The sequence below is a fragment of the Penicillium vulpinum genome (assembly GCF_028829585.1).
Source record: "Penicillium vulpinum strain IBT 29486 chromosome Unknown utg000003l_segment0_segment0, whole genome shotgun sequence".
In the NCBI taxonomy this organism is placed as follows: domain Eukaryota; kingdom Fungi; phylum Ascomycota; class Eurotiomycetes; order Eurotiales; family Aspergillaceae; genus Penicillium; species Penicillium vulpinum.
Window position 1 is genome coordinate 8,081,654 of NW_026643243.1, and position 27,171 is coordinate 8,108,824.

Below are 27,171 nucleotides of genomic sequence, written 5' to 3' on the forward strand. Positions count from 1 at the left end.
AAGACATTCCGCTAGTCCTGGCTATCGTTGTAGAGACGCATGTCATGGTCTGGACCTTCCTTGCCAGTATTTAATGCCATGTCGCAAGTGACCACAATTTGAATTTTCTTCTAGACTCCTGTATCTAGGAACTCATTGCATTAAACTGAGCAACTGAGCTCCTAGTCCGAACCGTGAGACTACTCTCATTCTCCGGGATGTATTCTAGCGTGATTCTTTGATCCTTGAAAACGAGTGTAATATAAAAGAGCTGTATAAATATTTCTCTATTCTTCCTAACTAGATTGAGGGTTAAGAAAAGTGAGGTTATGTTAATGTTGTATTTATGTACCCTTTGTATGTAGTTGCTATATAAAAGATACCTAATCCCCCAATTTGCTATCCGGTGCAGTTCGCCGACACCTATCTACATATGTAGTTACGTGTTGATGGGCTTGCCACTAATACCGCAGTTTTCCAGGCTTTTTTTTTTTTGAACAACCGGACTTTGAATGACCTTCCAAAAGTCGGTTCTTTCTATAGTTTCTAGTTGGAGATCTTATTTGGCCGGACTCGACTCGCTTTTCTCGCTCTACTAGTGTACTCAGCCTTCTTTGAGCATGCATTTTGTATACTTGGAGGATTGTGTCTAGGTGGAAGACTTAGTTACTTCTGTGGGAGGTAATCAGGTCAAATATGTATGAGACAGAGGTCGGAGACTGGTTCCCGGTATACGCCCCCTCATCGACCGCGGTTCAACAAATGTCCATAGTTCTTGGGGGAAATATGGAGAGCAGAGCTTCTCAAGAAGTTCGGAGATAGTCCTTGGAAGGTATAACCGATAAATATATATATTGAATTCTTCAGAGGCAGTCGGTGTTCCTTCGGCCCCCCGCCCTCGGAGTTGTGGCCGAGATCCCAACTCGAGGCTTCAAAGGTCTTGAGCTTTATTAGGAACGTGCTTCCCCGCACCTATCTGTTTCACTCCGATATTGATTCAAAGACCCGAAACACATCGCTTTTGCTATTCAACATTAAACTCTCTATAGTATCATAGAGCTCAGCTATGTACGATGTTGCTCTATACAAACATTCAATGTCCTATTTACTCACATCATACAAGGGTTTATACAGCATCTTTTGCTTTCTTCGAAGCCCTCTGGGAGGTACGTACCAATATCAGCTTTATTCAGTAGACATGCAATTCTAACCTATACAACCTCAGGGCGGCGTTAGCCATGTCTTTGTCAATTTGGGATCAGACCACCCCTCCATCCTCGAGGCAATGGTGAAAGGCCAGAAAGAAAAGAAAGACCAATTCCCTACAATTATTACATGTCCCAATGAGGTAAGTTTGATTGCATAATGCAACCCACCAAGCTTAGCGGTAGCACTTCTGTCACAGTCAGTAACATAAATGAGAGCCCCACTTACGATAAAATGCGTTTAGATGGTTGCGCTCTCCATGGCGGACGGCTATGCCCGATTAACTGGAAAGCCACAAGCGGTAATTGTTCATGTCGATGTTGGCACGCAGGGGCTCGGAGCCGCAGTTCACAACGCCTCATGCGGACGCGCCCCGGTTTTAATCTTCGCTGGTCTATCGCCTTACACGATCGAGGGAGAGATGCGAGGGTCGCGTACGGAATATATCCACTGGATCCAAGACGTGCCCGATCAGAAGCAAATCGTCTCCCAATACTGTCGGTACACTGGTGAGATCAAGTCGGGCAAGAACGTTAAGCAGATTGTCAACCGCGCTTTGCAATTTGCAACTAGTGACCCACAGGGTCCTGTGTACATCACTGGGGCACGAGAGGTCATGGAGGAGGATATCGAGCCATACCAGCTGAACCAGGCTGTTTGGGGTCCAGTGGGACCGGCTGCCCTACCAACTTCCGGCGTTGAATTGATCGCATCTGAGCTTGCGGCTGCGAAGGCTCCTCTTATCATTACTGGATATTCCGGGAGGAAATCTCAGGCTGTGACTGAGCTTGTCGCATTGGCAGATAGCTTCAAGGGAATTCGTGTGCTTGACACTGGTGGTAGCGACATGTGTTTCCCCGCTAACCACCCTGCATGGTTGGGATTGAGATATCCAGGCCACGAGGTGGTGGAGAGATCCGATCTAATCCTCGTAATAGACTGTGATGTCCCCTGGGTGCCTACCCAGTTCAAGCCGTCTGCGTCGGCCAAGATTATCCACATTGATGTCGACCCTTTGAAGCAACAGATTCCAGTTTTCTACATTCACTCGATGGCTACATTCCGTGCAGACGCTTCCACGGCACTCAAGCAAATCAATGATTATGTCGCTTCGCAGGAGACTCTGCAGCAATCCATTGGCTCCAAGGAGAACATCGCTATGGGCCAACAGAGAGACGAGGAGTATTCGAAGCGTCGACAAGAAATCTCCAATCTGGCCGTGGTCCCGGAGGGTGGCAACGGGGCCTTCTTGAACATCAACTATCTCATGGCGCAAGTCCGTCAGGGCGTTCCAATCGATACCATCTGGGCTATCGAGTCCGTGACCTTGACCCATTTTGTTGCGGACCAAGTCTCAGCTACCCAGCCCCAGTCATGGATTAACTGTGGAGGTGGTGGTCTCGGCTGGTCTGGCGGTGGTGCACTTGGTATCAAGCTTGCCAGTGATATGCAGCATGGAGGACGTGGAAATGGAAAGTTTGTTTGTCAGGTTGTTGGCGATGGAACTTTCCTCTTTTCGGTACCTGGATCTGTGTACTGGATCGCCCGTCGCTATGGAATCCCCGTTTTGACAATCGTGCTGAATAACAAGGGCTGGAATGCCCCTCGGCGAAGCATGTTGCTCGTTCACCCCGAAGGAGACGGTTCTCGTGCTACAAACGAAGAACTCAATATTTCATTTGCGCCTACGCCGGATTATGCTGGTATTGCCAAGGCCGCAGCAGGTGGTGAGTTGTGGGCTGGCCGTGCCTCGACTGTTGCTGAGCTTGCCCAGAAGCTTCCAGAAGCTATCCAGAGTGTTATGGATGGAAAGGCAGCGGTGCTGGAAGTGCAGCTTGATGGGACTACAGGAAAATATACGGAGAGCTCGTGAGAACGTGGAATTTACAGATTTTAGGGGTAGTTGTAGAGTACTTAGAAATAAAATTTGGGATAAGACCGAGAGGTATTCGGTCCTTTATTTTGAATAGACCCAACCTAGTAGCCCACACTGTGCTAGGTCTTTATAGGGTAGATTGGACATGGAGATTAGTCGAAAGCAAGCGAGGGTCAGCCACCTATGTGGAACATACCACCCATATCCCATATGACACTGTACCTTTTACTAGGCAGACCGTACAAAAGGTATATATGTAAATGCTTCTTTTTCTGAGCAATATTACATTAGGACCTTTCAAGTATAGCACTGGTATTCTAGTGCTATTCTAGTGGTTTTATAAAAATTTAAGGGCAATTTTCAGGGACGCCTTCGGAGCTATATATCTTATATCTTATGTTGGGTGTATAGTTGATTAAAATTTCCAATTGTAATACCAGCAGAGCGGCCCTAAAATCTTTTCTAAAAACTTGAATTTCAGGTTTAGATAGATAGGATTATTATATAAGTTAGGTTATAATAAGATTTCAAAGAAAATTGTAGTACTAAATTTTTAACATCGTCGAAGTCGACGATTAGGAACCGCGAATTTACACGTAATTATTACGATATCGCACTTTTTAACTAAGATGCTTAGTCTAGTTTAGTCTGTGCCGTCCTAATATAAGCTAATATGTATTTTAAATTGATTCTAGGCACAATGGGGGGAGTGGTTGATAGTTAAAGAGAAAGTTGTGAATAGTCAAAAAAAAGTGTCATGGGTGGGTGGTGGACCCTCACTTGCGATAGTCTGTATTTTTTGTAAAAAAAATGTAAGGGCCTGTCAGACCACAACAAAAACTACATACATATATATGGTCTCTATTTAATATTATGGCAGAGGGGGCCTACATCTGTTCTGTCTCTTGTTTGACATCACACTTGATATGTACATATCAGCCAGCCAGCTTAGGGAAAAAAGAAAGCAAAAAAGAATAAGAATCAGAAGATTGAATGAATGAAGCCAACGGCGGGGGTCGAACCCGCAACATTCAGGTTAAATACTTCCACGATTTGTGGAACAGTAAAAGCCTGACGCTCTACCATTGAGCTACGCTGGCTCTTATTGGAAAAATAAAAAGAATAAAAATTATAACATTGAAATCTTTATTATCATCGAAGAATAATATCATGTGATCAATCTATATTAATTACTAAGCTTCAAATTTAACTAGTTGATGAAAAATATAAAATTATAACTAGTCAATTAGGGCTTGGCATGCTTAGTAATCTAAATCCGGCAGTACGAAGTAAGGCGAGGTGAGGGTGTGGATCGCAAAATATCTCTATTGAGCTACGCTGGCTGTTATTGGAAAAAATAATAAAAATCAGAAGACTGAAGCCAACGGCGGGGGTCGAACCCGCAACATTCAGGTTATAATATTTTCATTTATGAAACAGTAAAAGCCTGACGCTCTACCATTGAGCTACGCTGGCTGTTATTGGACACTTTATGCAGCGCAGGTACACTTGACACTTCAAAAATGGCCCGAGGATAGTTGAGCTTTCCGTACCCGGTTCTCGCCAAGCAACTTTCGGGTGTAATCATACCTTATGGGGGAAGCGGGGGAGGCTGGAACAGTCATTGCTTTTTTTTTTTTCACCGCCTATATCCTACAACACTAGTCAGTAAGGAGGGGAATATCTAAAAGACGTATAAAAAGGACATCTGAGAAGACTAAAGAAATTATAAAAAAAAAATCATCAAAAAAGATGACAAAGCTATTCTTGTCGATAGATGCACATTATAATCCCAGAACGACTCCGCGAAAAGTATGAAAAGTATATTTTATATGCAAAACACATGCAAAAGATACCTCAATCCAGTTTAAAAGCGTAAGTACCATGCGCCCTTTGACATCCCAGTGCATACGACTAACAAAAACACATTATCTATAGCCAATGACCCCGGAGATAGTATGGAAATAAAGACCAAAGATCAAAAATCTACTTTGTTATTCCAAATATTGTAAAATGAGTCATGTGGTTCGGAGAAAGCCCTCGGGATGGAGAGAGATCAAGTTCCGCTCCGCTTTCGCCGAGTTGCACTTTGTAGCACCTGAGAGTTCTCTTGTTTTCTTTCATATATAGCCTGCTCTGCTTTCACAGACCTACCAGTTCTACTACGAATCCGATATACCAGACATCCTCCGCGCACCCTTCCGCACATCTCCCCGCATACCCCTCCGATTCCGCAATTCGCATTTACACCGCCACCAACCCAATCACAATGAGTCCACCGACACCCCTAGATGTCAACCTGGTGGGCGTCACCGATACTTCTGCTGTCCCTATCCCGGATCCCTTGACCGTCAATGGCGTGCCAGCATGGAGAGAGAAGATGGCCAAGATCCCCACCGGCGTGGCCGCGGCATCCAACAGTGATATGTTTAAGAGCCCGGTATGATAACTCTAGATTGGGCATTGTCGTCGCAAGGATATGGGCCAAAGAATACAACCAATTCTAGGATATGGAATGCTAATCTGTGTCTTGGGGCGTTAGATCTGCTATACCAAGCCCAAGGCTAAGCAATTTGAGCGTATGTTTACTTTTGTACCCTTTATCTATACGAAATTGTTTTCTTAATTATCCATCCCACTTATACTTACTTTCATTCCATTTCAGACCGGTTTTCACTCGAATCCAAATCTCGCAAGGTTCGCACTCAATTGCGCAATGCGAAGTCCACTCTTGCTAATCCGCTCACCTTAGGCGTCCACTTTGAAGACTGCCGCTCGCTACCTGAAAAACCCAGGTAATACTTCAGAATACTTCTCCTTTTTCAATTATCTAATTGTGATTTCAAGGTCTTATTTCCCTCGGTGGTGGACTGCCCTCGTCTGAATACTTCCCCTTCGAGCACTTGGATATCAAGGTTCCCACTGCCCCCGGATTCTCTCCAGAGGCTACTCGGAAGTCAGGCACGGTTCTTCACGCTGGAAAGCATGATATTCAAGAAGGAATTAGCACCTACGGTGAGTCTCAATTCTCTTCATGCATTAGAAATAGCCATGACTGATCCAATTGCCTAGACTTGGAGATTGCCCTTAACTACGGACAAGCTACCGGAGCTGCGCCATTGCTTCGTTTTGTCACAGAGCACACTGAAGTGAGTAGAAAATACCACATCTTTCGTTTCTTAGCAGAGTCTAACCAAAGCAGATCATCCACAGCCCTCCCTACTCCGACTGGCAATGCACCCTGACCCCCGGCAGCACCTATGCCTGGGACACTGCTCTCCGCTTGTTCTGTGAGCGCGGAGACTACATCCTCATGGAGGAATATACCTTCGCCAGTGCCGCCGAGACCGCCTTCCCCCTGGGAATCAAGGTCGTGGGCATCCCAATGGATGAACAAGGTCTGCTCCCAGATAGAATGGACGAAATCCTCAGCAACTGGGACGTCGATGCCCGAGGTGCACGCAAGCCTCACGTGCTGTACACCATCCCAACAGGCCAGAACCCGACCGGTGCCACCCAGTCCGCGGAACGCCGCCACGCCGTATACGAGGTCGCACAGAAGCACGACCTCATCATAATCGAGGACGAGCCCTACTACTTCCTGCAGATGCAGCCCTATACCAGCGGGGACGCCACCCCAGTCCCACCCCCTCCAACCACGAGGAGTTCATCAAATCGCTTGTCCCCTCATTCCTGAGCATGGACACTGATGGCCGTGTCGTCCGTCTCGAGTCCTTCTCCAAGGTTATCTCGCCCGGTTCCCGGGTTGGCTGGATCGTCGCCTCCGAGCAGATCATCGAGCGCTTCGTCCGTAACTTCGAGGTCTCCTCGCAGAACCCTAGTGGTATTGCCCAGCTCGCACTCTTCAAACTTCTCGATGAGCACTGGGGCCACTCCGGGTACTTGGATTGGCTGATCAACCTGCGCATGTCGTACACTGCTCGTCGTGACTCGCTCGTTCACGCCTGTGAGAAGCATCTGCCCCGCGAAATCGTTCACTGGGAAGCCCCCGCAGCTGGCATGTTCGTAAGTTTCCCCTCGTCTTTTTCATCGTCCCTGTCTATTCCGTTCATCTATTATTCTGGAAAATACTAATTAGTTAATCAGAACTGGATGGAAATTGACTGGCACAAGCACCCTGGCGTTGCTGCTGGCAAGACTCGCGCTGCTATTGAAGAAGATATCTTCCTGTCGGCTGTGAACGGAGGTGTCCTGCTCTCCCGCGGTAGCTGGTTCAAACCTGACCATGACACTGTCGAGGAGAAGATGTTCTTCCGTGCGACCTTCGCCGCTGCTTCCTCAGAGAAGATTGACGAAGCTATCTCGCGCTTCGCCGAGGCTCTGCGCACTCAGTTTGGCCTGTAATTTGGTACCTGGCCTACGATTTTGACGAATCTTTTTCAGTACAAAGAGGATGCATGAACATGGTTAGTTTTGCGATTTTAGAGGATAGATATCGTGGCTTCGGAAAAGGGTCGTTTTGCGCTGTGTTCCAGAAAATATAAATTTTCGGTTTTCTCTCTTTTTTGGTCAATTGATTGCTTCCTAGTCAACAACATTTGAATTTTACAATTTTATTCTTCTATCCGAGTTTTAATATGAAGCCAAAAGAATATTATCGGTATGATTAATGATGTGATCTAATTAATATGTACAAAAACAACAATGGATGGTATCGGGCAATGTAATCAAAAAAGTAACAATGAAGGGCGAGAGGGAAGATCATGAACCCAGAATCTTGCCATACGCATCCTCCACCTCTTTAGCAATCTCCAGCAGCGTGACAATGATAATCTGGTGCGTCACATTAGGCAGCTTATCACGCTGCAACCCAATCCACTCCAACGGTGGCGTAGCCTCACCCATATCCCGGAGCTGCGGCGTGTCAATAACTGGCGGCTCGAGCGCAGTATAGGTGTACTTGGACAGGGGCACATTGACAACCGCAGTAATCTTCTCCTGCTTCTCAGAGCTAGCACCGCCTCCTTCAGCACTGCTTCCCGGTCCACCGGTGATGCGCACCGCAGACGGCGGCAAGGGCTTGCCAAGTCGCGACGCGAGCGCCCGCGAGTGCGCCTCCCACATATCGCGGATGAAACTGATGCGCGAGTAGTTCCAGCCAACGTCGACTTTGCCCTCGAACGTGCTGCGGAATATGTAGTCGATCTGGTGGGTTCCTGGAACCTGCCAGGTTTCCATGCCTGCGACTAGTCGGGGCACTTTGAGGATTGTTCCACCACGAGATACGGCGGCTCGCTCAGCGATCTCATCAACTGAGAGCTCGTCGAGTTGCGCGGATGTGGGCCGTGTAATGCTGGATAGCGCTACGCCAAGCTGTCCCAGTGTTAGGCCTAGGGCGCTGTGGATTTTGTTGGATTCGAGGGAGACAGCGAATCGGGCTTCGGCGTCGTAGGCTTCTACTTTGAAGATTTGGTTGTCGAAGAATGAGCTGGGGAATGCTCCAAGGTTGACGTGGTGGATCTTCACGACGACTCCCGTATGTAGAGAGATAGGTGCTTTTTCGGGTTGTTCGTCGTCTTTCTTTGCTAGATCCTTGACGCTGACACCGAGGCGCTCGGTGAGAACAGAAGACTTCCGACGGAGGTACCGCTCTACCTCGAGTAGTGATGCTTTGTAGGCTGCTTGGACGTCTTGGATCAAGCGTTGCCATGCCTGGAATAGCGCAAATGTTTGTGATGCTGTCAGAGATGTGCAGAACAGCTGGACTTTGTCACCTTCTAGGATACTGAAAAGGCGTTGACTCTGCGCGCCGGATGTGTTTCGAACATTGTACATCAAGAAATTGAACATGGCGATCTGTGCAACTAAGAAAGGCTGGTAGTCGAATGACACCTTGGCCTGGAGGTGATGGAAGGAAATTGTGGCTTGAATCAACGGTGTTTGTCCCCCAGTCTTATGGGGGTCCTCAGGCCACTCGATGGAGGTATGAATTTTCAGCTTTCCAAGTTCGACAATTCCACTCATGCGACCCTTACCCTCGATGGCAATTGAGTCGAAATTGATACACATGTTCTGCTCATTGTCGGATGTCTTACTGGTAGATACCCACAGATCAACAATGGCAAACTGTGCCTTACCTAGGGTCGAGCCCAAATCCAATTGAATCTCAAGCTTCTCGATTGCGATAGTAGTGTTCCATGGGAATGCGGATGCCGATGCAACCTGTTGGTATCGCTGCACAATATAGGTTTGCGTTTCAGACGGCTCTGGCTGGACGGTCTCACTCGAATTGGTTTCATTGTCAGATGGAAGCCAGATCTCCTTGAAGAGCAAAGAGTCTTGAACTTGTTTGGCATTGACTGCGACCTTCATTGGACTGACGCGCAAAATAGCTGACAATCCGTTCATTCGGCCAAGGTGCTTGCTGTTCATCAAAGACAACACCATGGACTTGACCTCGAAGCTTGCGGTTGATTCATTGGAGTACACATGCTTCACAGATGCTTCCAAACTGTTGAAAGCCAAAGATAGAGCAAGGAACCGGCCGTGCTCTTCCGATAGGACCGTATTGACAGTCACATAGACACTCTCGAACCTTGCAGTAGCTGCGACTCTTGCAATAGGCTGGCAGCTTAAGCTAAACTCCTGTCTGAAAAATAGCAGTCCAACATTTACCTTGCACCGACCAAGGATGCTTGTTGGATCGGCGGCACCAAATGGCTTCTCCTGCATTAGTTTCTGTGACTGTAGCTTCGCTGCTGCAGATGGCCTTCGGGCCTGACCCTGCTGGTTGCCCATGATCTGCTTGACCGTGGCGGTCATTTGCTTGACGAGAGGAACAAGGGTTGGATACAATGTATTCGTGGAGGGATCGACCTTCAACTCCGCATTGAGTGCGGGATCATCGGTGCCGTTGTCTTCAAATTGGACTTTGAGCGCCACTCCCGGTGCTCGGACGGTTGCTGTGGTTGCTGCATCGCCTTGGACATATTGGCCATATTTTGCGTCGGAAAGTCGACTACCCTTCCATGTGGCTGCTAACAATGTCTGGTGATCATGGCCAAGTTTGCCTTGAAGGGTGACAGTAGCTCCTGCAAAGTCAACATCGACAAGGAGAGACCGCAATCGTCTGTTACCGAAAAGGCTGCGATCCTTGTTGGCATCGATGTTTTCGGGCGAGTCTGCTCTGGTTGCCCACACAGCCTTGCCTTCGCGAAGCGCCTCGGTTGCAGTAGCAATTGAGTTTTGTATCATACTTGCCGGAATGATAAACTCAGACGTGGCGCGTATGTCGAGAGATTTGCCAGCTGCTTGGAACACAAGCCACACTTCCTTCCCTTTGGAGGAATACGCTACGTTGAAGACCAGCTCTGGCATGAGCGCTGAATTGAGCGAGCGCTTTCCTCTGTCCGCTCCGAATGGTACCATCTGAAGTTGCATGTTTTCAATCCGAAGTTTGGCCGCGTTCTTCTTCTTGTTAGACAATTCGAGTTGCTGGATTGAAAAGACCAAGTCTTCGGGCTGTCGACCAGACTTGTCGTGCATCGTGGCCATGTTCCAAGCGATTTGAATGTCCCGGAATTGTAAAGAGTAAAGAGCGTTCAGGAAATTGTCCGGGGTGGACTCGTCGTTGACGTGGATTTCGGGGGCAGTGGTAGCTCCATCTTTTGTATCAACGTGGCCACGATGTCTTAATTTTCTAAGACGCTTGACTTCATGGGACAGGTCCAGAGTCTTGATGCGCTCTTGCGTATAGACGGCAATGTCGACCACAAGGGCTGCTGTCTCAGCGAACAGTTCGACATCGAACCTGTCGCTGGTGAAATGGTACGCTCTGGTGATCTCCCCATTTTCGCGGATCGCCGAGGTTCCCTGAAGTTTCACCCCAGCAGAAAAGCCGCCATATGCTTGACTGCTAGACTTTTCCTGTCTTCGAAGCTCAAATATAATTTGAGAGGCATCAATATTGAACTCGGGATGCTCCATGGAGTATCCCCGGTCTAGTCCGTTTTGAAGTCGCATACGCATCATCCCAAGGCTGAAGATCATCTCCGCAGAGTAATCTTTGCTATTAAGGCCAGGTGCGATGGCATGAATCTCGAATCCAGCCATTGTGAGACGGGATTTGTAGAGGAGCTCTTGGCCATCAGATGCTGGTTTGGGCTTTGGAGATACCTTTTGTAGCGACAGCACGTCTTTCAAGTGTGACTGAAGAACATCCAAGTTCTGCTTGAGATCACAAACCATATGGGAAACATCAGGTCCTGTCAAAACAGCCAGCAGACTGCGCACAGCACTGGTTTCTAGGCGGATGAGTTCAATCGTGACATCAACCTCCACTTCCTTGCGCTCTGATAAGAGATTTGCAAGGATTCGCCCGTTTACGGGGGGTATTTCCAGCATTGATAGGACATTAAATCTGTCGCCTTCGCCCGATACGAACATGTGCGAGTTCTTCTTCACATCAAAGTCAACCTCAATTTTGGATGCCTCTGCGGGCATCACTGACATGCGAGCCACCTCGCCCGAGATAAGGTAGGTCAAAGATGGTAGAAGACTAAAGGTCAACCGATAATCTTCTAAGAACAATGCCGCATGGAAGGTGTCACGGATGGGCTTATTCGATACGAGGCTCTGATCTGATTTCGGCTTTGGTACTTTGACACTATCCATAAGCTGTTGGATGTATTTGACTTCGTCCGCGATAAGTCTGTCTGCCGTGTGTGCCAAGCTGACAGGGTCTTCTTTAATGTCATAACGAAGCTTCCTGCAGGACCCAGCTAGCTTCCAATCGTGTCTGCGTTCGTTGCCATCCTCCTCTGATGCGAGCGAAACGTACAAGTATGGGTCAGCGATTCTTGACAACATCAGAGCCGTGGATTGACTTTGAAGCTCAGAGGAGCATCCTTCAGCGCTAAGCAGTACCGCGAGGTCTTCGTGTTCTGAGCTTTTGGCACCAAGTGACTTGTGAACGATCGATCCTCGGAGAGCTTTGGCTATCCAAGCAAGCTTAACATTGATACAGTCGAGGGTGATAGAACCAAAATCAGTGCCAAACATGAACTGCAACTCGGTCGGTATCTTCTCTTTATCACTTGGGACATGACCCGGCGAGGATTTAAGTGTGATATTCGACATGACCTTGGTCACCCCTTCAACAAGGTCCAGAATTTCCCAGCGCAGCCTAAGGGTTGATGATCCGCAATAAGACTGCAGGGTGATGAGTTTCTTGCCCCGCTTCCCTTCATCTCCAGCCGCGTCTGGAGCAAATGATGCAGCAGTGGACAAATTCCCTACGATCAGATCGCTTTCTCTTGGGCCAGGATCCATGGAGAATCGGAACGTTTGGACTGTAGATGATAGGAACATTGAAGGCTGGGAAGTCTGCCGTTCAGCGGCATGCGGCCAAACACGGCGCATGACATAGCTTTTGGCAACATGTGCTAGGTCCCAAGCTCGCCAATGGTCAAAGCCAGACAACACAGCCTTTTTGGCATTTGCCGGTAGAGCAAAATTGTTACAACGGCATTTCTCCTCTAACTCACGGTTGCGATGACCAGGTAGGCTTTTGTAAATTTTGCGAATGCGAGATATGATTTTCCACGAGTCATGTTGCCGCAGGTGAGTCGAAGCAACCCTAAGGACGTAAGATATGCGAGAAAGGAAGATTGGATCCGGTATATCAGTAGCTGATTGAGTGAGGAAGTATAAGAGGTACTGTAGGCGCTTCTCGCTGGACGTTAAAAGCTGCTGAAAGGACGATGCGACAGAATCAAACATGGTCGTGGCCCGACGAACGAGAAATGCAAGACGCTCCACGGACTTTGCCGATGACACTGTGTTGAACGTTCGCATTTGAAGATTAGAGCGAACATTGGGCGAGGTTACGAGCCAGAAATTCACATCTTCCAAGTGAGAGTTAAAGACAGCTTTCTCGTGGCAAGAATCTTCTCGACTCCCCTCGACGGAAATCGAGACGTGGTCCGCTGCTGCATGAACCGTCACGCCTTGTTTGAGACCTTCAAGCAGATCGCCTTTCTGACGTTGAACCTTTCTCCGGAACACAGAATGAAGACGACGGATCTCGAGGCTGTATTCATCTCGGAACTCAATCTGTTTGTTGTTGGGGGCCTCCGATATGTCAACTAATCGTAATTGAATGGAGGGAACACGAAGAGCAACGGCCGTTGAAATTTTCGGTTGGCTCATGGCGTTATCGTAACCAACAATGTTCGATATCACATCCTTTTGAAGCGAGTCGATGATTCGCGTAGGATGCTTTGGTTCCAAGCCGTCCAGTAAGGTAGCTAAACTTAGAAGGAATTTGGGTGTACAAAATCCTCGGATACCAAGCGGGAGCTCGCACGCAATATTCGTGTATTTCGTTTGATCGTCATCAAATGTGAGAAACACAGACTTGTGGTGCATTCCCGAGTCTTCACCCATCGCATAATCTTCATCCGTAAATGGCAACGGAAGTTCAGATGTATCTAAATGCAGCTTGTAATAAGAGAAATTTGGCATTATCCACGGGTTTGCATCTCGTGTCGCAGAAGACGAGAATGCGTCTGCCTGAGGCCCGGAGTTTAGTCCATCTCTCGGCCAGTCTGTTTTTGAGACGGATGGGGTCGATCCTCGGGTAGGCAGAAAAGGTCGTGATTTTGAAACAGGTTCTGAGGCTGCTCTGGGGCTGTTGGCAGTGTGTTTCCGCACACTCTTCATACTCGATGCTTCTGACTGGACAAGAAAGCTCTTAGCGCTTCGAATGGGACGATGACCCAAAGATCCTTGATATGATGATGAATTGACAGAGCCAATTATGGCATGAATAGGTTCAGGCATTGAAGGTATGGCCATAGTTGGAGGGAATACGTCGTCGTCAGGAGCAAGCGTTGGAGCTGGGCCAGTCTCCTCCCAGTCAAAAAGCAACCACTGTGCCCTATGGGTTCGTTGATCATGGATTTTGATATGTTCTTGCTGAAGTCTTTGACCCTCAGCAATATCAGATTTACGCAAAGCCATCTTCAGCCTAATTGTGAATTGGAAAAGTCCTATGGGGGGGACCATTTCTCCTGCTGATGGATTGTGTTGAGAGACAGATTGACGATCAACGGCAGAGATCGAGATATCTGGAACGAGAAGGCTCATGCGTTTCGAAAACTTGGTGTTTGCCCAATCGTTGAAGTTCACATTCAAGGGCTGTGTGCTTAAAATCACAGCTGTTTGGTCCAGTAGCACAGAGACATGAATTGAGTCAATTTTGGCTCGCAAGAAAGTCACGTCAAATATAAGCTCCGGGAACAGCATTGGCAAAGCATTTTCCTCGTTGTCAAACGAGAAATCAAAGCTCTTCAAAGATGAAGCCAAGCAGGCCAAGAATTCGGTGGAGCATTCTCCGACAATTCTACCGACTTCAAAATCCCAATTACACACGTAGGTTGGTTCAAGCGGCGGCAAACCAAACAGACGATGGCCGTAAATCGAGATTCCATCAATGAACAGCTGAGTGCTAGAGACAGTGGAGGGGCCATCCAGCTGAATGCTCTCCAAATCAATTTTCAGCGGAGTGATGGAAAATTGCAAATCCATATAGTAGTTGGTGAAGCGCAGATCCACTTCGAGTGAGGCCGCGCTAAGTCCCATGCATTTTGAGTGATCATAGATGTTCACAGGAAGCAAAGCACGGGGGCCACCAACCGTGACACGCACAAGTACATCCATGTCATTTGACTTTCGGTTCGGGTTGATGCCTGTGGGATTTGACGGTGGCTCGTTGGCATAGACCAGCTCTTGATATTCTTCAAGTGTCTTAAAGTGCATTTCCTCACCAAAGTAGTTCTCTCTGATGGCCATGAAACTCTTGATCAAGAATCCAAAAAGGTATAGGCGAGGCGAAGTTCCATCGATGTTGAGTATCAGCGTGTCAGTCAATTCCGGGGACGTTGACTGGAGATAGTTATAGGAACCGTCGATGAACAAATTCTCCAGAGTGGCCATAGACTTTTGCGGCAAAAATTCATGCAGAGTGTCCCATAGAGGAGTTGTGTAGTCCACGCCACCATCTTCAAGGTTGACCCTGAACTCGATAGCATTTTGTTCAGGTTGGTATTTGTTCAATGGTATCATGATATTCGACGTCAGGCGCTTGCCTTTGATGACAATGAATCGGTTATCCCCTAGATCCGAAGGGTTGTTGATGATATTTCGGTCGTTGACATTCATGTAAAGTTGGAAGTCGGAGAAATTGAGATCGAGATTGTAGATAAAAGGCACAAATGCGTAGTAGTCCGAAGGCGGTCCCGAAGCCCAGTCACTTACAAGGTCTGTAAGAAGGAATATATGATCACGTAGGAGAAACAGTTGTAGGTCCTGGCTTTCGGCAGTAAATTTCCAGGTGCGAAGACTATTCCAGGAGAGCGGGTTGGACAGATTGCAAGTGACCTGTTGCCGAGGGCATTGCCAGAGTAAGCCGTGGTTGATGCTGGATGATAATCTTGACTCTCTCAAGTCGATAGAAAGTTCATTGCGAAACCCTGCGCTTGATCCCACCATATCCATGGTATAATTGATGGTAGAGTCGGCAGCAACACAAAGGGAAAGCCACCCGAATGGGCGAATTTCAGGGCCAAGGTGCCCCTTGTCACCTTCTTTGGCTCGAGCTTTCTTCTGATCATTTGGCTTCTTTGCTCTCGATGCACCTCCAACGGCATCAGCACGGCCCTTCCATTGCCAATCCTTGGACGACTCCCGTGTCGGAATGCGCAATGTCAATTCCTTGTTGATTTCCACGCGTAACCTAAACGCCGTGCTTTGTCGTAGAACACCAGGGGCTAGTTGCTCTGTCGGCTCAGCGTTGCGATAGAAGTTTGGAAAAAAGATATTCTGCAAGCCAACCCGCTCCCTATCAGCCCATGGTCCGTAATTTATCGTACCTCCTTCAACCTTGATGTCAATCCCCCATTCCGGAGGAGGAGCATTATTGATATTGTTATCCATTGGTTGAGACCGAACAGTTGATGCTGGTTGGATGACTCGTCCAGGGATGTCCCAGAAGTAGGCTATATTCAAGATGGGGCTATCCACAATTGTAGAAAACCTGCCATATTCGACTGAATTCCATTTCTCGTGGTCGTCCTCGCTATCTTCGTCTAGATACCGAGAGAGACCAGTCCAACGGACCTCAGGAAACTCTGCCTGGCTTCTCGGCATACTATTGGTGTGCCTGCCACCGTCATGGAACGATTCGACAGATGTCTGAAAATATGGGACCAAGTCTCGAACGCTGTGCCATACTCTGCGCCTCTGCTTTTGATAGTTGAAGATATTTTGCGGTTTTTTCTTAAACTCGGGCTCTGTCTCTTGCATAGCACCTAGATCTTTGGCGGTCGCTGACTGGTTCTGCTTGAAGTCCGGATTTGGCCGCATTTGAATCACTGGATTATTGAACTGAAACGAAAATATTTGACGATACAAATCAAGAGGGCTCGAATTGGAAGCATCGATGGTACCTGTTCCCGTATCGAATATCGCTGTCAACACAGATCGGGTATGCTCATTTCCCATGACAATGGCTCCTTTCTGGCAATCCACCCTTATGGGTAGGAGTTGTAACATGTTGGATACAGGGTCCGATAGTTCTGATTCACGAATCGTAGTTTTCTGTGACGCAGCCCTGCTCCTCTCACTCATGCTGCGCTGCGGCATGGTTGGCTGACGGCCAGTCACATCGTCAAAATCAGAGGCGTTCCCTGCATTGTCATTTTCTGCCATGCCGCGAGCCCCTGGGGGGTTTGAAGTGTCGTCATCTAAATCAACATTTTTAGGAGAGTATCCAAAGCCAGTAAGGATACTGTCATAGGCGGGAGTCCGGTTGTAGATGAACCACTCAAGGCCATATGTGTTGATAGTAATCCGACACGGCAATTTTGTCGTCTTTCCTATGCCTCCTTGCTCCCCCAGATTGTCGTCTGTTCCATCGCGCGGGGGCTGCGCATGTCCTTTCCTTGAGGTATGATGACCAAGATCTGCCTTACGCCGAATACCCGTCAAGTCATTTCGCTCGACTGTACGCGTCCAATAGCGCCATGTTATGAATCCTCCATGAATAAAGATCGTTTCGTTCACGCCATGGTACCGAATGCCCTTGAAGAAGATTCTCCCACCAATTAGCGAGATTTGAAGTGCGTTGATATCGACATATGCGCGGTAGTAATGCCAGGTGTATGCTCGAATTGCGTAGGAAATGAGGTTCGCGAAAAGCCGATTGAAGTAAAGCAAAAAGAACAGAGCGCTATGCCGGCGATCAGCGTAATCCAGCTGCCTTGAACAGCACAAACTTACAGAATGCAGGACACAATAAGTTCCAAGAGAAAAAACCTAAATCGATCAGTATAACGGTCATGGTCTAAGTAGCGATTCCATACCAATTAAAGCTAGGATCCGGCGTCAGGAAGACCGATGTCAAGCTTGTATTAACCATCTCTCCCCGCTAGCCAACATGGACAGCGCCAGCGCGATAGAACGCGAGTGACGAGCCAAAATTGACCTCTCGATCATCGACACCAGACTGGCTGGATCAAATATCCCGGAAGTCGCAAGGTGAGGACGTTGTTTAGGAAGCCCGAGAGCGGTGTCACGAGAAGATCGTCATCGGACAACACGCCTCCTCATTCCGAACCAACATTTCTCCAGCTTGATTTCCCCCCATTTCGGTCTTGACCAACATGTTTTGCCCCTCTATCGACTCCGCGGAATGAGCTGGATTATCTCCGCAGGCAGAAAGCGGTCCACAACCGTGCTTGTCCCTAAATTTCAGCAATCATGACGACCGCAGCTGGTGGAGGAACAGGCTCCAGCCTGGCACGCGCAATTATCATTGTCACAGGTGTCTCGGCCTTGATTTCCTCGCTGTTGTCCTTTGTGTGAGTCTAATATATCCTGTGTATTCTAATTCATGGGCGCAATCATTGTAGACCCCTGAGCTAATATGTTGTCTCGACCCGCAGATCCATATGGCTTCAAACGTATGAGCTTACACCATCCCAATTCCCGAAACACAACTCACGATATATATAGCAAAAACTACCGGAAACCCTTGCTCCAACGTTATGTGGTGCGCATATTGTTGATGTCAGTATTGGCTCAAGTATCAGCTCAGGGGCAGAGACAAAGAGCAAGTGCTGATTGAGCTTAGGGTCCCGATTTATGCAGTATCATCATGGACGAGCATCGTGTCGTTAATGGCGTCTCAATTTCTGGATCCTGTTCGCGATATCTACGAGGTATGTGGGGCCCTGGCCGACTGTCGGATAGCCCCAGTATTAACGGATGTCATTGCAGGCTTTCACTATCTATACCTTCTTCCAGCTCCTCATCAACTTTCTCGGCGGCGAACGGGCCGTGATTATCATGGCCCATGGTCGCCCTCCTATTTCCCATGCCTGGCCTCTGAATCACTTCCTCCCAAAGCTTGACATCTCCGATCCCCACACCTTCCTCGCTGTCAAACGTGGTATCCTGCAGTATGCCTGGCTGAAGCCCATTCTTGCTCTCGCCTCCGTCATAATGAAGGCAACCGACACGTATCAAGAGGGCTATATTGGGTTGAGTTCTGGATACCTCTGGACAGGTATCATATATAATGCCAGCGTCACGATCAGTCTTTACTCCCTTGCCATGTTCTGGGTGTGTCTGCATGATGATCTTACGCCATTCCGACCAGTCCCCAAATTTCTCTGCGTCAAGCTTATTATATTCGCCTCATATTGGCAAGGCTTCTTCTTGTCGATCCTACAGTGGCTGGGGGCGCTTGGTAATGTTGCTGGGTACACCCCTGACAACCTCGCAGCGGCCATTCAGGATAGTCTCATCTGTTTTGAGATGCCATTCTTCGCTATGGCTCACTGGTATGCATTTTCGTGGCACGACTATGCGGACTCGACCATCTCAGCTGCACGCATGCCTGTAAAATACGCGCTGCGCGACGCGTTTGGAGTGCGAGATTTGGTTGAAGACACCAAGCTCACTCTTCGCGGTAAGAACTACGGATACCGGCTCTTTGACTCGGGTGATAATATCATCCCGCATGAGGAGTCAGGGTCGCGAGTCAAGCGAGTAATGGACGGCATGAGGTATGAGCGTGGAGGTAAAGCAAAATATTGGATCCCTAAACCAGGTGAAGCCAACAGCCGCACGCCTTTATTGAGCGGTGAATCGAACGAGCGCGGCCCCAGACGTGAACGGGTTAGTCAAACCTCGAGAGAGAGATTTAGATATCACAGTGAAATCGGTGAAACTGCAACGGACGACGAGGATGAGCGACTATTTCTCAATGCTCGCGCACTGGAATTCGGAGACTGGAATGTAAGTTGATGCTGATGCATATTGTCCGTAGTGATTGCGATGCTGACCGCGCATAGTATCCGGTGATTACCGCCAACGAGGTGCCAAGAGACCAACGGCTACCACCCTCGCGAAGAAATCAAGATTCAAACCGAGGGGCAAATATCAAAAAGGCCCGTAGGCACAGGAAAAGTCGCGCATCAGATAGTGAAAGCAGACAAAGTCCCAAGCCAAACTCCAATAAACCTGGCCCAAGCTCGGCGACTCCCGGTCCCTTGCAGCGAAACGTCAGCTCCACCAGTTCCAGCGGCACACAGCGCAGCCAGCTAGTTGATCTTGTTCTGGAGAATACAGAGGCCGAGGAAGAAGATCGAGCTCAAATACAGAGAGAGTACGGTTCTGCCTGGGCAGAGCCTGAACCTCGACGATTCTCGTAAGTTCTCAAATGATTGGCGGGTAGCAGCCCTAGAGCTATTAGAGCAGAGTTATTAACCCCGGCTCTAATTTCCAGAAGACCCTCCGGAGAGCCAATCGAAGAGGAGGCTGAAGCCGATTCGACACAGCCAGAGTCCACTCATGACGAAGATGGGCCCAGATGGGACTACGATGGTTTAGAGCAGGACAATAATGTATGGGGCAAATAGCGTGTTCTGTACTCCGTAGCGTGCTTTGCCTTTTGATGAACTTTGAATCATGATCATTTACCTTAGTTACTTATTTACTTATTTACTTATTTACTCATTCTTGGTCTCATATATTTGTATCTGTTTTCTGTATATATTTTTCAAAAGTAAACAGAAGAATGCAAAACATTTTGAAACTCCGAGAAATTCCAAGGAAATGGAATTATCCTTCCAATTTCTGTAAGCGCCCAACTTTCTCATCACAAGAAAAAGTACTTGACAGGCTTGACAGGGTATTATAGCTCAAATAAGCACAGATGTGACAACCCCACCTGGCGCTAACGAATAGCAGTGATTCAACCAGCTCCGTTACCGACGATCAATGGTGCCAGATGCGCTGGCGTCAGGATGTATTGCTTTACTGGGCATAGCCCCATGTCGGTGTGTGCCCAGACGAGTTGGATAAGGCGCTCATATTTGGCTTGGCTTACTCCGTATAGGATGTTTCCATCCCGTCTGAGGGGCTGTTTTGCCTGTGGAACTAGTTTGTTACTCCTTTTTGTTTCTCTTTCTCTTCTCCTTACCTTGAAGGTGATGGATTGATTTCTCGACGCGCTGGTCGCCATTATGCTGGCTTTGGAGAAGGCGGGGTCGTTATTCACTGGTTGGATACGATCATGCTTGACATGTCTACCGGGCGAGGATGGCTGTCAACCTAGACAATCCGAGATCGGTATGTGTGCAACTCCGTCAAATCTCTAGAGATAATCGACTAATATACATCTCAGGCGTTGAACGGGAGATGAAAGTATGCCACACTCAACCGCACCTTGTCCCACCCATGAAGCTGGTGGTATACGATGACCTCCCCAGTCCAAGTATCCATCAACATCGGAACTCACTGTCATCATGGTTCAATGACAGCCGGAACTTGGCCTCGCGAGCCTCTAACCGGGCAAGCATGTCTTTGAAACGTTCTTCAACCACCCCGTTGAAGATTGGCGCACCCTCAGACTTTCGCAGAGTGCAATCCTTCCACGATCATCCGCCACAGTCATTCCGTTCTCCTCCACCACCAACCTATCAACCATTGGACCTCCGCATTCATCGATCAGGCAATCGATTGTCAGACTTACCTTCATTTGAAGACTTCCAGCTAAACGAGAGCACCCAGCGCAAGACGCTACCAGTGCCCGCTCGTGCTCTCACGACTTCAACAGGAGTTCGAGACCGATATTCTCAAAAATCATTTGTAGTCTCTCGCAAGCCAGTTGGGTCTCAGAAACGGCGGTCACTTGGAAATCCGGAGCCTCTGCCCGTCGAAGAGCCTGTGCGTACTACAAGTACTCTGGTTCCGCATTTCTCCACGGTCATTCCCGTCAAGATCCCTCTTCCAGAAGCTCAGGCAGCATCTCTAGCCCATGGCAGGTCAAAATCGGAAGGGACCAATCTCACGCCGAACAACCCGTGGCCAAACGACGCAAATACCAGCCAGCACTGGGGACGAGTACCTCGGACTCCACCCGCACCCAAGAATCTGTACACAGAATCGCCGGATACATCCCCATCCAAGTACTCGACACTGTCTAAGGACAGCTCTTCGTCAGTCAGCTCGCGCACGATGCCATCACAAATCTCATTGCTACGCCGTCCCTCCATTCCATTCCCTGAGAACCGAGACACAATCGATTCAGCCCCCTCCTCTATTTCCAACCGCGTAACTCAGTGGATGTTCCCTATGCCCAGCAAGCCCTCTACGCCCCCAAAGCAACTCTTTTTGCCCGGCGGGAACGAGTTTAATTGGGAGCGAACCCGCACGCTGAGCGGCACCACGGTCGCGTCGACTACCACGACCATCACCGGCGGTTTAAGAGCACGGAACAATAGCTCCATCTCTAGTGTCTTCTCTAATGCTATCACTCCCCGCACCTCCTTCCAGGTCAACTCATCTGCTGCAGAAAAGGATGTTGACTCTGGTGTCTGTTACCCGACCATCTTTGAGGGCCAGCCGCAGCACCATCAGTTCTCTTCGTATCATGATAATGGACATATGCGGTACCATGAGTCTGGTATTGGGTTGGCGTTTTGAATTCTCTGGGTTTTCTATGAAGATGACACTTTTGCCTATTCTGGCTTTGATAATGAGTTGCCCAATCTCTTTCCTTCCCCCTTTCGGTTAGAAATTTGGTCTTCTTTTGGACTTTGTTGGATATTTGCTGGGTGTTTACGTTTCGACTCCTATCTCGTCTATTTCTATTATGCGTTGGAATACCCCCATTTCGATTAAGGTTGGTTAATTATTGAGGGGATTCACCAAGGTGCGTAGCTTACCTAGGAAGTAATAATGAATACAATCTCAATATGACTACATGAGTTCTTAAGTAGGTTTAAAAACACTATTCTAAGAAGCATTCTAGTAGCAGAAGAAGAGTTAGGCAGCAGGAATGTAGAGTTCAAGGTCCAGGCTGATACACATGGCCTTGATATCCGATCCATCTGGAAAATAAGGTGAACGTGCACAAAGTCTGACGCTAACTATCTCAGTAGGGTATCTCAAAAAGGACAATGTGGCTACCAGAAAGACAAATAGGGTACAAGTTAGAGGAAAGAATAAATGTCATGTACAATCACAGAAGATCGATGTCCTCGCTTTTATACAACAAAATCAAAGCTTTAGTCCGTGGCGACTATCTCTACACCGTCCGGAGCAGGTGTACTTATAGAGCCAGTTTTGCGGTGTTTTTGCATGCCCAGAATTTGCCAGGCACGACCCATCATGCCATGGCCTAAGCCCTGAGGAAATTCGACAGAAGCCTTGTGAGAATGTCTGGAGACGCGATCACGCATTGCGCGTTCCTGCTTAGCGGCGACTAGGCGGTCCTGTTCACGTTCGTGATTGACAATTTCATCGCGCCATTCGGCCCAGTGCTCGAAGTTTTCGCGCTGCTGGAGTACCTGGTAACGGAGGCGGGTCCTAGATGGGCGCCAGACGGTGCGGCCGGCGTTATTGCTGTCGTTGTCGTCACTAGCCTGGGCGGCCATCGTGGACTTCAGATCGGTGACACGGGACTCTTTGGTCAGTTTGAGGAGGTGATTCATGACGTCCCGACTTTCGAGAGCAGTGCGTTGGATCTTCTCTTGCTCGGGGGTTGGATTGGCACGCACGAGCGGAGCATCAAGCCAAGCGTGCATTTCAGTAGATCGCTGGACCGAGTATGGGTCGAGAATGTTGGAACGGCGGTTTTCTTCACGCAGGAAACGCACGGCTGCTTGCAAGCTTTCCACTTCAGCGCGGAGAGACTCGTTCTCATCCATTGCAGCTAAAGACGCCTCAGTGGCAATAGCAACGCCGTTGCCCGTGGTCGTCAGACCTGCTGTTCCAGACATGCGCTTCATTCGCTCAAGACGAGCCATGAAGTCATCTCGCTCTGCTTCGGCTGTCTGAAGCTCCTTCTTTTGTTGCTCAACTATTTTTTCAAGTTCACTCGCTGCTGCCTGAATTTCCTCGATTTTGGCTTCGAGATCTTTGACCATGGCAGCCTTTTTGCTTGCCTCTCGCATCCTCGATTCAAGATGCTCGATTTTTAAGCCCTGTTCCTCGAGGGTATTGTCCTTGACCCCAAGCGCAGCTGACGCCTCATGAATCTCATTCCTCAATTGGCGAATCTCCTCGTCTGCATCAGGGGATGTCATTTTGTTGGACTTCAATTCCGCAGCACGGGCAATCCAGGGATATGCAGCCCTCTCGAACTCTGTCGTGCGAGACAGATCTGAGGAGATGGAATCAAGCTCTTCAAATTGATCGCCTACTTCCCGCAATCTAGTAAAGAGCAGTGAAACAGGATCGTTACTTTCATCCGGGGTGTCGGAAGATGAGGTAAAAGCTACGGCGGCTTGCAACATGCAGTCGAGAATCTCCTCTGGGCTGAATTGCTCTGTGCGACCTTCATCACTTGTGAGGATAACAAGGCTCTCACCGATTTTTCGAGCAAGCTCTGAAAGTTGCTTGGTCTCATTTTCGATTTTCTTAAAAGGTTCCTCGGCCTCTCTTGGAAGTGCAAGTGACCTCGAACGCAGATCATCAAGACACCTGCTGATCTTACCCATTGCGACCTTGTATCCTCGGGCCTGGGGGGTAAAAGCGTCCAATTTGTTCAAAGCAATTAAGTTTTCCTCATCGCCCTCTGCCGCCGCAAGCATTTTAGAGCTGATAATGAGCTTCACGCGTGAGATTGCACCGGCTGAATGCTCAATGTACAATTGAGATAAATGGGCCCGCATACACAGCTCATCAGCAAACATCTCCAAACTGGAAGGAAGAAGAGTCTCAGCAAGGTGTGCGAGCAGAGCGATAGACCGTTGCAATTCCACTGCGAGCTTTGCAAGATTCACTTCATCCTTCTTCAAAGGCTCGATCCAGAAGTTCAACATGCGCTCAACTGGCTCCATTTCGAACATTGCGATCTTGATGCCGCCAAATTGCTCGGGCGAGCAAGCTGTGATATAGTTCACAAACCGATCACAGACATTTGAGATCCACATAAGATATTCCAAAACGACATGGGCTTGAAAAATTTCTTCGTTGGAGAGTACTGAGTGCTCAGATCCCTTTTCTTGTAGAGTGCTGCTCATAACATTGGCTTTGAATGCAACACGCTTGAATCGAAGTAAAGCTTGAATAGAATTCCTTTCACCTTCAAAGTACTCCGGAAGGTAGAGCTTGACCATGGAAAGGTGCTGCGCATTTTCCTCGGCCTCCATACGGGCCAGTTCGACGTCGATAGATTTAGTCAGGGCCTTCGATTGATTGGCCTGTAGTTTCATATTCAAATCCTGCATCTGACGGTGGCGCATTGCATTTTCGGTGGTTTCTGCCTCGGAAACTTGCTTGGTTGTGCGCATATCATCCAAGTCACACTGCAGGTTCGTAACCAAATCCCTGAAACGGGTTAATGTGTATTCAAGGTCTTCGATAACTTCGTCCTGTTGCGTGATCTTTCGGCATTGGTCGCTAAACACCCCTTCTCGATACTCAATTTCTTCTTGAAGTTGCTTTTCAGTTTCGATATGAGTGTACTCCATCTCATCACTAATCTCCTTAAGAGATTCCAAATCTTCGATAGCAGCTTTCAGCTCATTAATCTCGTCCTGATAGCGCATGTTCTTGTCTGCTAATTCTTCGATCATTTCTTCGGCTCCTAGTGCTGTCTCCAGTTGCTGCTTGAGATCATCGACATTGGCCTCAGCAACTAAGATCCTCTCCTTTGCAGCCTCGTAATCAGACTTGATGGTAGCGTACTCCTCAAGGTCATCCTCCAATTCTTTAATCTGGGCCTTGAGGTCTGCCTCCTGCTGCTGAGTCATATCTCTCAAACGAATGAGCGCCTCGCGGAGACGTTCATTGGTTTTCTCCATCTGAAGCCACCCGTGAGTGGTTCTGTCTTCGGGTGTGGTCTCCTGGCTGTATTCTTCATTCTCCTCTCGGAGAACCTCAACCTCCAAACTCAGCTCGTCCATCTTTGATCGCAGCGCTGCACACTCGTGTTTGAATGCCTCCGCCGTCTCCTCTGCCATTTCGCGGTCAAGGGTAGCCATTTCCATGAGTGATTCATGCTCTGCCTGCATGCGTTCCACGTCATCAGAGCGAGTCTCAAGTTCTTTTAGCTTTTTGCGCAGTTCAGTAACTTCCATTTGCTGCGGTTGATACTTGGCTTGCAATTTTTGAATGATCGTCTCAAATTTATCACGCTCAGCCTGGAGTTGCTCGAGGGTCTTTAACTTCTCCTTGTCATCGGCTCGTTTCTTTTCCATGACTTTGAGCTTGGCATTGAGCTCTTCGAGTTCGCGATTGACTGCAGCACTCTGCCCCTGGCGTTGAGATGCCGAGAGCGGGGCCCCAGGACGCGAAGCTGCTAGGCGTGTAGTAGCCATTGGCTGTCGGGTGGCCTTCGGTGCAGTGGTCCCCCCGTCCTGCACACCCTCCCCTTCAGGGTCGGGCGACTCAGTATCAGTTGGATCTCCGGATCGCCCGCTCATTCCCATATCTCCTCCATCGGATGCCTTTGTGTTGCTAACCTGCCGTAGTGAAGGACGCTTTGTCAATCCCGCAGTTGGTGAAGTAACAGTGCTTTGGGAACCTGGTCTTGAAGCTCGGCCTGCTGGCCCAGACACTGAGGGCCGCGAGCCTCTAGAGACCGTATGTTGTGTTGGAGAAGGACCAAGGGAGCTTCTATTGCTAGGAGCCAGTCGGGGTCGATTAGACGCCACTGTAGAGGTGCGGGAAGTACTCCCGATGGACGGGCGAATAGCAGGGCCCGCAGCCGTTGCGAGCTGTTTCGTTGGAGACTTTGTAGGTGACTAAAGCGCATAGATTTTGAGTTAGCACAGAAAAGAGCGCAACTATAGGACAAAACATACTCGGAGAGCCGATCGCGCGGCTAAACCCTTCGGCGCCGGAGTAGGAGTGGAGGCTGCATTGGTACTCTGCCGCCTCGCCGCTGTAGGAGGTACCCCAGTTTGCTTTCGCATACCAGTGGAGATTCCGGGTTTAGGCTGTGCTTTGCTACCTGCAGCGCTGGTAGCCGGTTTGGTGGTTTGTTTACTCTCCGGCTGGGGTTGGACAATCTTACCAACCACTGTTGGGCGGACAAACATGCCATGACCTGGACCGCAATCAAAATACCGTTCCCCTTGAACTGCACCATCGTTTTTGCCAGTGGGCTCATCTAATTCGAGGCCTATCCACTGTCCGTCCGCAAAGTGGGTGATGCCAATGAAGCGCACTGTTGCTTGCCGTCCATCAGGCAGCTCAATCACCGTGCCTATAGATAAGGCTTGGCCAGACATATTGAGCAAATTCAAGAGCTACAATGAGCTCTTGAGCGATAACTGAGAACTTATGGTTGTTGGGAGAACGGAAACATGGTAACTCCTGAGTCCCACGGAGCGCGTCAAGTGATTGTCTTATGCCTGAGGCAGAAACGTCTAATTTACCATGTAGATCACTGTACACATTGATGGGAATACAGCTAATAGTTTCTTTATTGTACCATAATAGCAGGCTTGAATCTTGATTTCATTCCAAATAATCCAAAGCCTTGTGTGTCTGGCTAGATAAATAGGCTCATAATCATATACATTCATAGTCGTAAACCAAAAGTCTAGGGGGATAAACAAAGAGTGTCG

At 48.5% G+C, this 27,171-nt stretch overlaps 7 protein-coding genes across 7 annotated transcripts; 4 read left to right on the top strand and 3 right to left on the bottom strand.

The window, feature by feature from the left end:
• Positions 1-1,052: 1,052 nt before the first annotated feature.
• Positions 1,053-3,058, top strand: N7479_008095 (uncharacterized protein; the record flags this gene model as incomplete). Its single annotated transcript, XM_057255789.1, has 3 exons — positions 1,053-1,145; positions 1,205-1,327; positions 1,430-3,058. 3 exons carry the CDS (start codon positions 1,053-1,055, stop codon positions 3,056-3,058), a joined length of 1,845 nt encoding a protein of 614 aa, XP_057109651.1.
• A 2,272-nt stretch (positions 3,059-5,330) lies between these two features.
• Positions 5,331-7,426, top strand: N7479_008096 (aminotransferase-like domain-containing protein; the record flags this gene model as incomplete). The annotated part of the gene is made up of 9 exons (XM_057255790.1): positions 5,331-5,501; positions 5,604-5,640; positions 5,727-5,758; positions 5,814-5,856; positions 5,909-6,076; positions 6,134-6,210; positions 6,264-6,701; positions 6,725-7,087; positions 7,169-7,426. The coding sequence occupies 9 exons, from the start codon at positions 5,331-5,333 to the stop codon at positions 7,424-7,426; spliced, it is 1,587 nt and encodes a 528-aa protein (XP_057109652.1).
• Positions 7,427-7,783: 357 nt separating this feature from the next.
• On the bottom strand, positions 7,784-17,501 carry N7479_008097 (uncharacterized protein; the record flags this gene model as incomplete). Its single annotated transcript, XM_057255791.1, has 2 exons — positions 7,784-17,312; positions 17,446-17,501. The coding sequence occupies 2 exons, from the start codon at positions 17,499-17,501 to the stop codon at positions 7,784-7,786; spliced, it is 9,585 nt and encodes a 3,194-aa protein (XP_057109653.1).
• Positions 17,502-17,842: 341 nt separating this feature from the next.
• On the top strand, positions 17,843-20,007 carry N7479_008098 (OSTA/TMEM184 family protein; the record flags this gene model as incomplete). The annotated part of the gene is made up of 7 exons (XM_057255792.1): positions 17,843-17,943; positions 18,028-18,045; positions 18,098-18,151; positions 18,216-18,303; positions 18,362-19,384; positions 19,441-19,796; positions 19,875-20,007. 7 exons carry the CDS (start codon positions 17,843-17,845, stop codon positions 20,005-20,007), a joined length of 1,773 nt encoding a protein of 590 aa, XP_057109654.1.
• A 335-nt stretch (positions 20,008-20,342) lies between these two features.
• N7479_008099 (uncharacterized protein) lies at positions 20,343-20,612 on the bottom strand (the record flags this gene model as incomplete). Its single annotated transcript, XM_057255793.1, has 2 exons — positions 20,343-20,519; positions 20,571-20,612. 2 exons carry the CDS (start codon positions 20,610-20,612, stop codon positions 20,343-20,345), a joined length of 219 nt encoding a protein of 72 aa, XP_057109655.1.
• A 1-nt stretch (position 20,613) lies between these two features.
• On the top strand, positions 20,614-22,075 carry N7479_008100 (uncharacterized protein; the record flags this gene model as incomplete). Its single annotated transcript, XM_057255794.1, has 2 exons — positions 20,614-20,719; positions 20,775-22,075. The coding sequence occupies 2 exons, from the start codon at positions 20,614-20,616 to the stop codon at positions 22,073-22,075; spliced, it is 1,407 nt and encodes a 468-aa protein (XP_057109656.1).
• A 584-nt stretch (positions 22,076-22,659) lies between these two features.
• N7479_008101 (uncharacterized protein) lies at positions 22,660-26,832 on the bottom strand (the record flags this gene model as incomplete). The annotated part of the gene is made up of 2 exons (XM_057255795.1): positions 22,660-26,343; positions 26,404-26,832. The coding sequence occupies 2 exons, from the start codon at positions 26,830-26,832 to the stop codon at positions 22,660-22,662; spliced, it is 4,113 nt and encodes a 1,370-aa protein (XP_057109657.1).
• Positions 26,833-27,171: the final 339 nt, after the last annotated feature.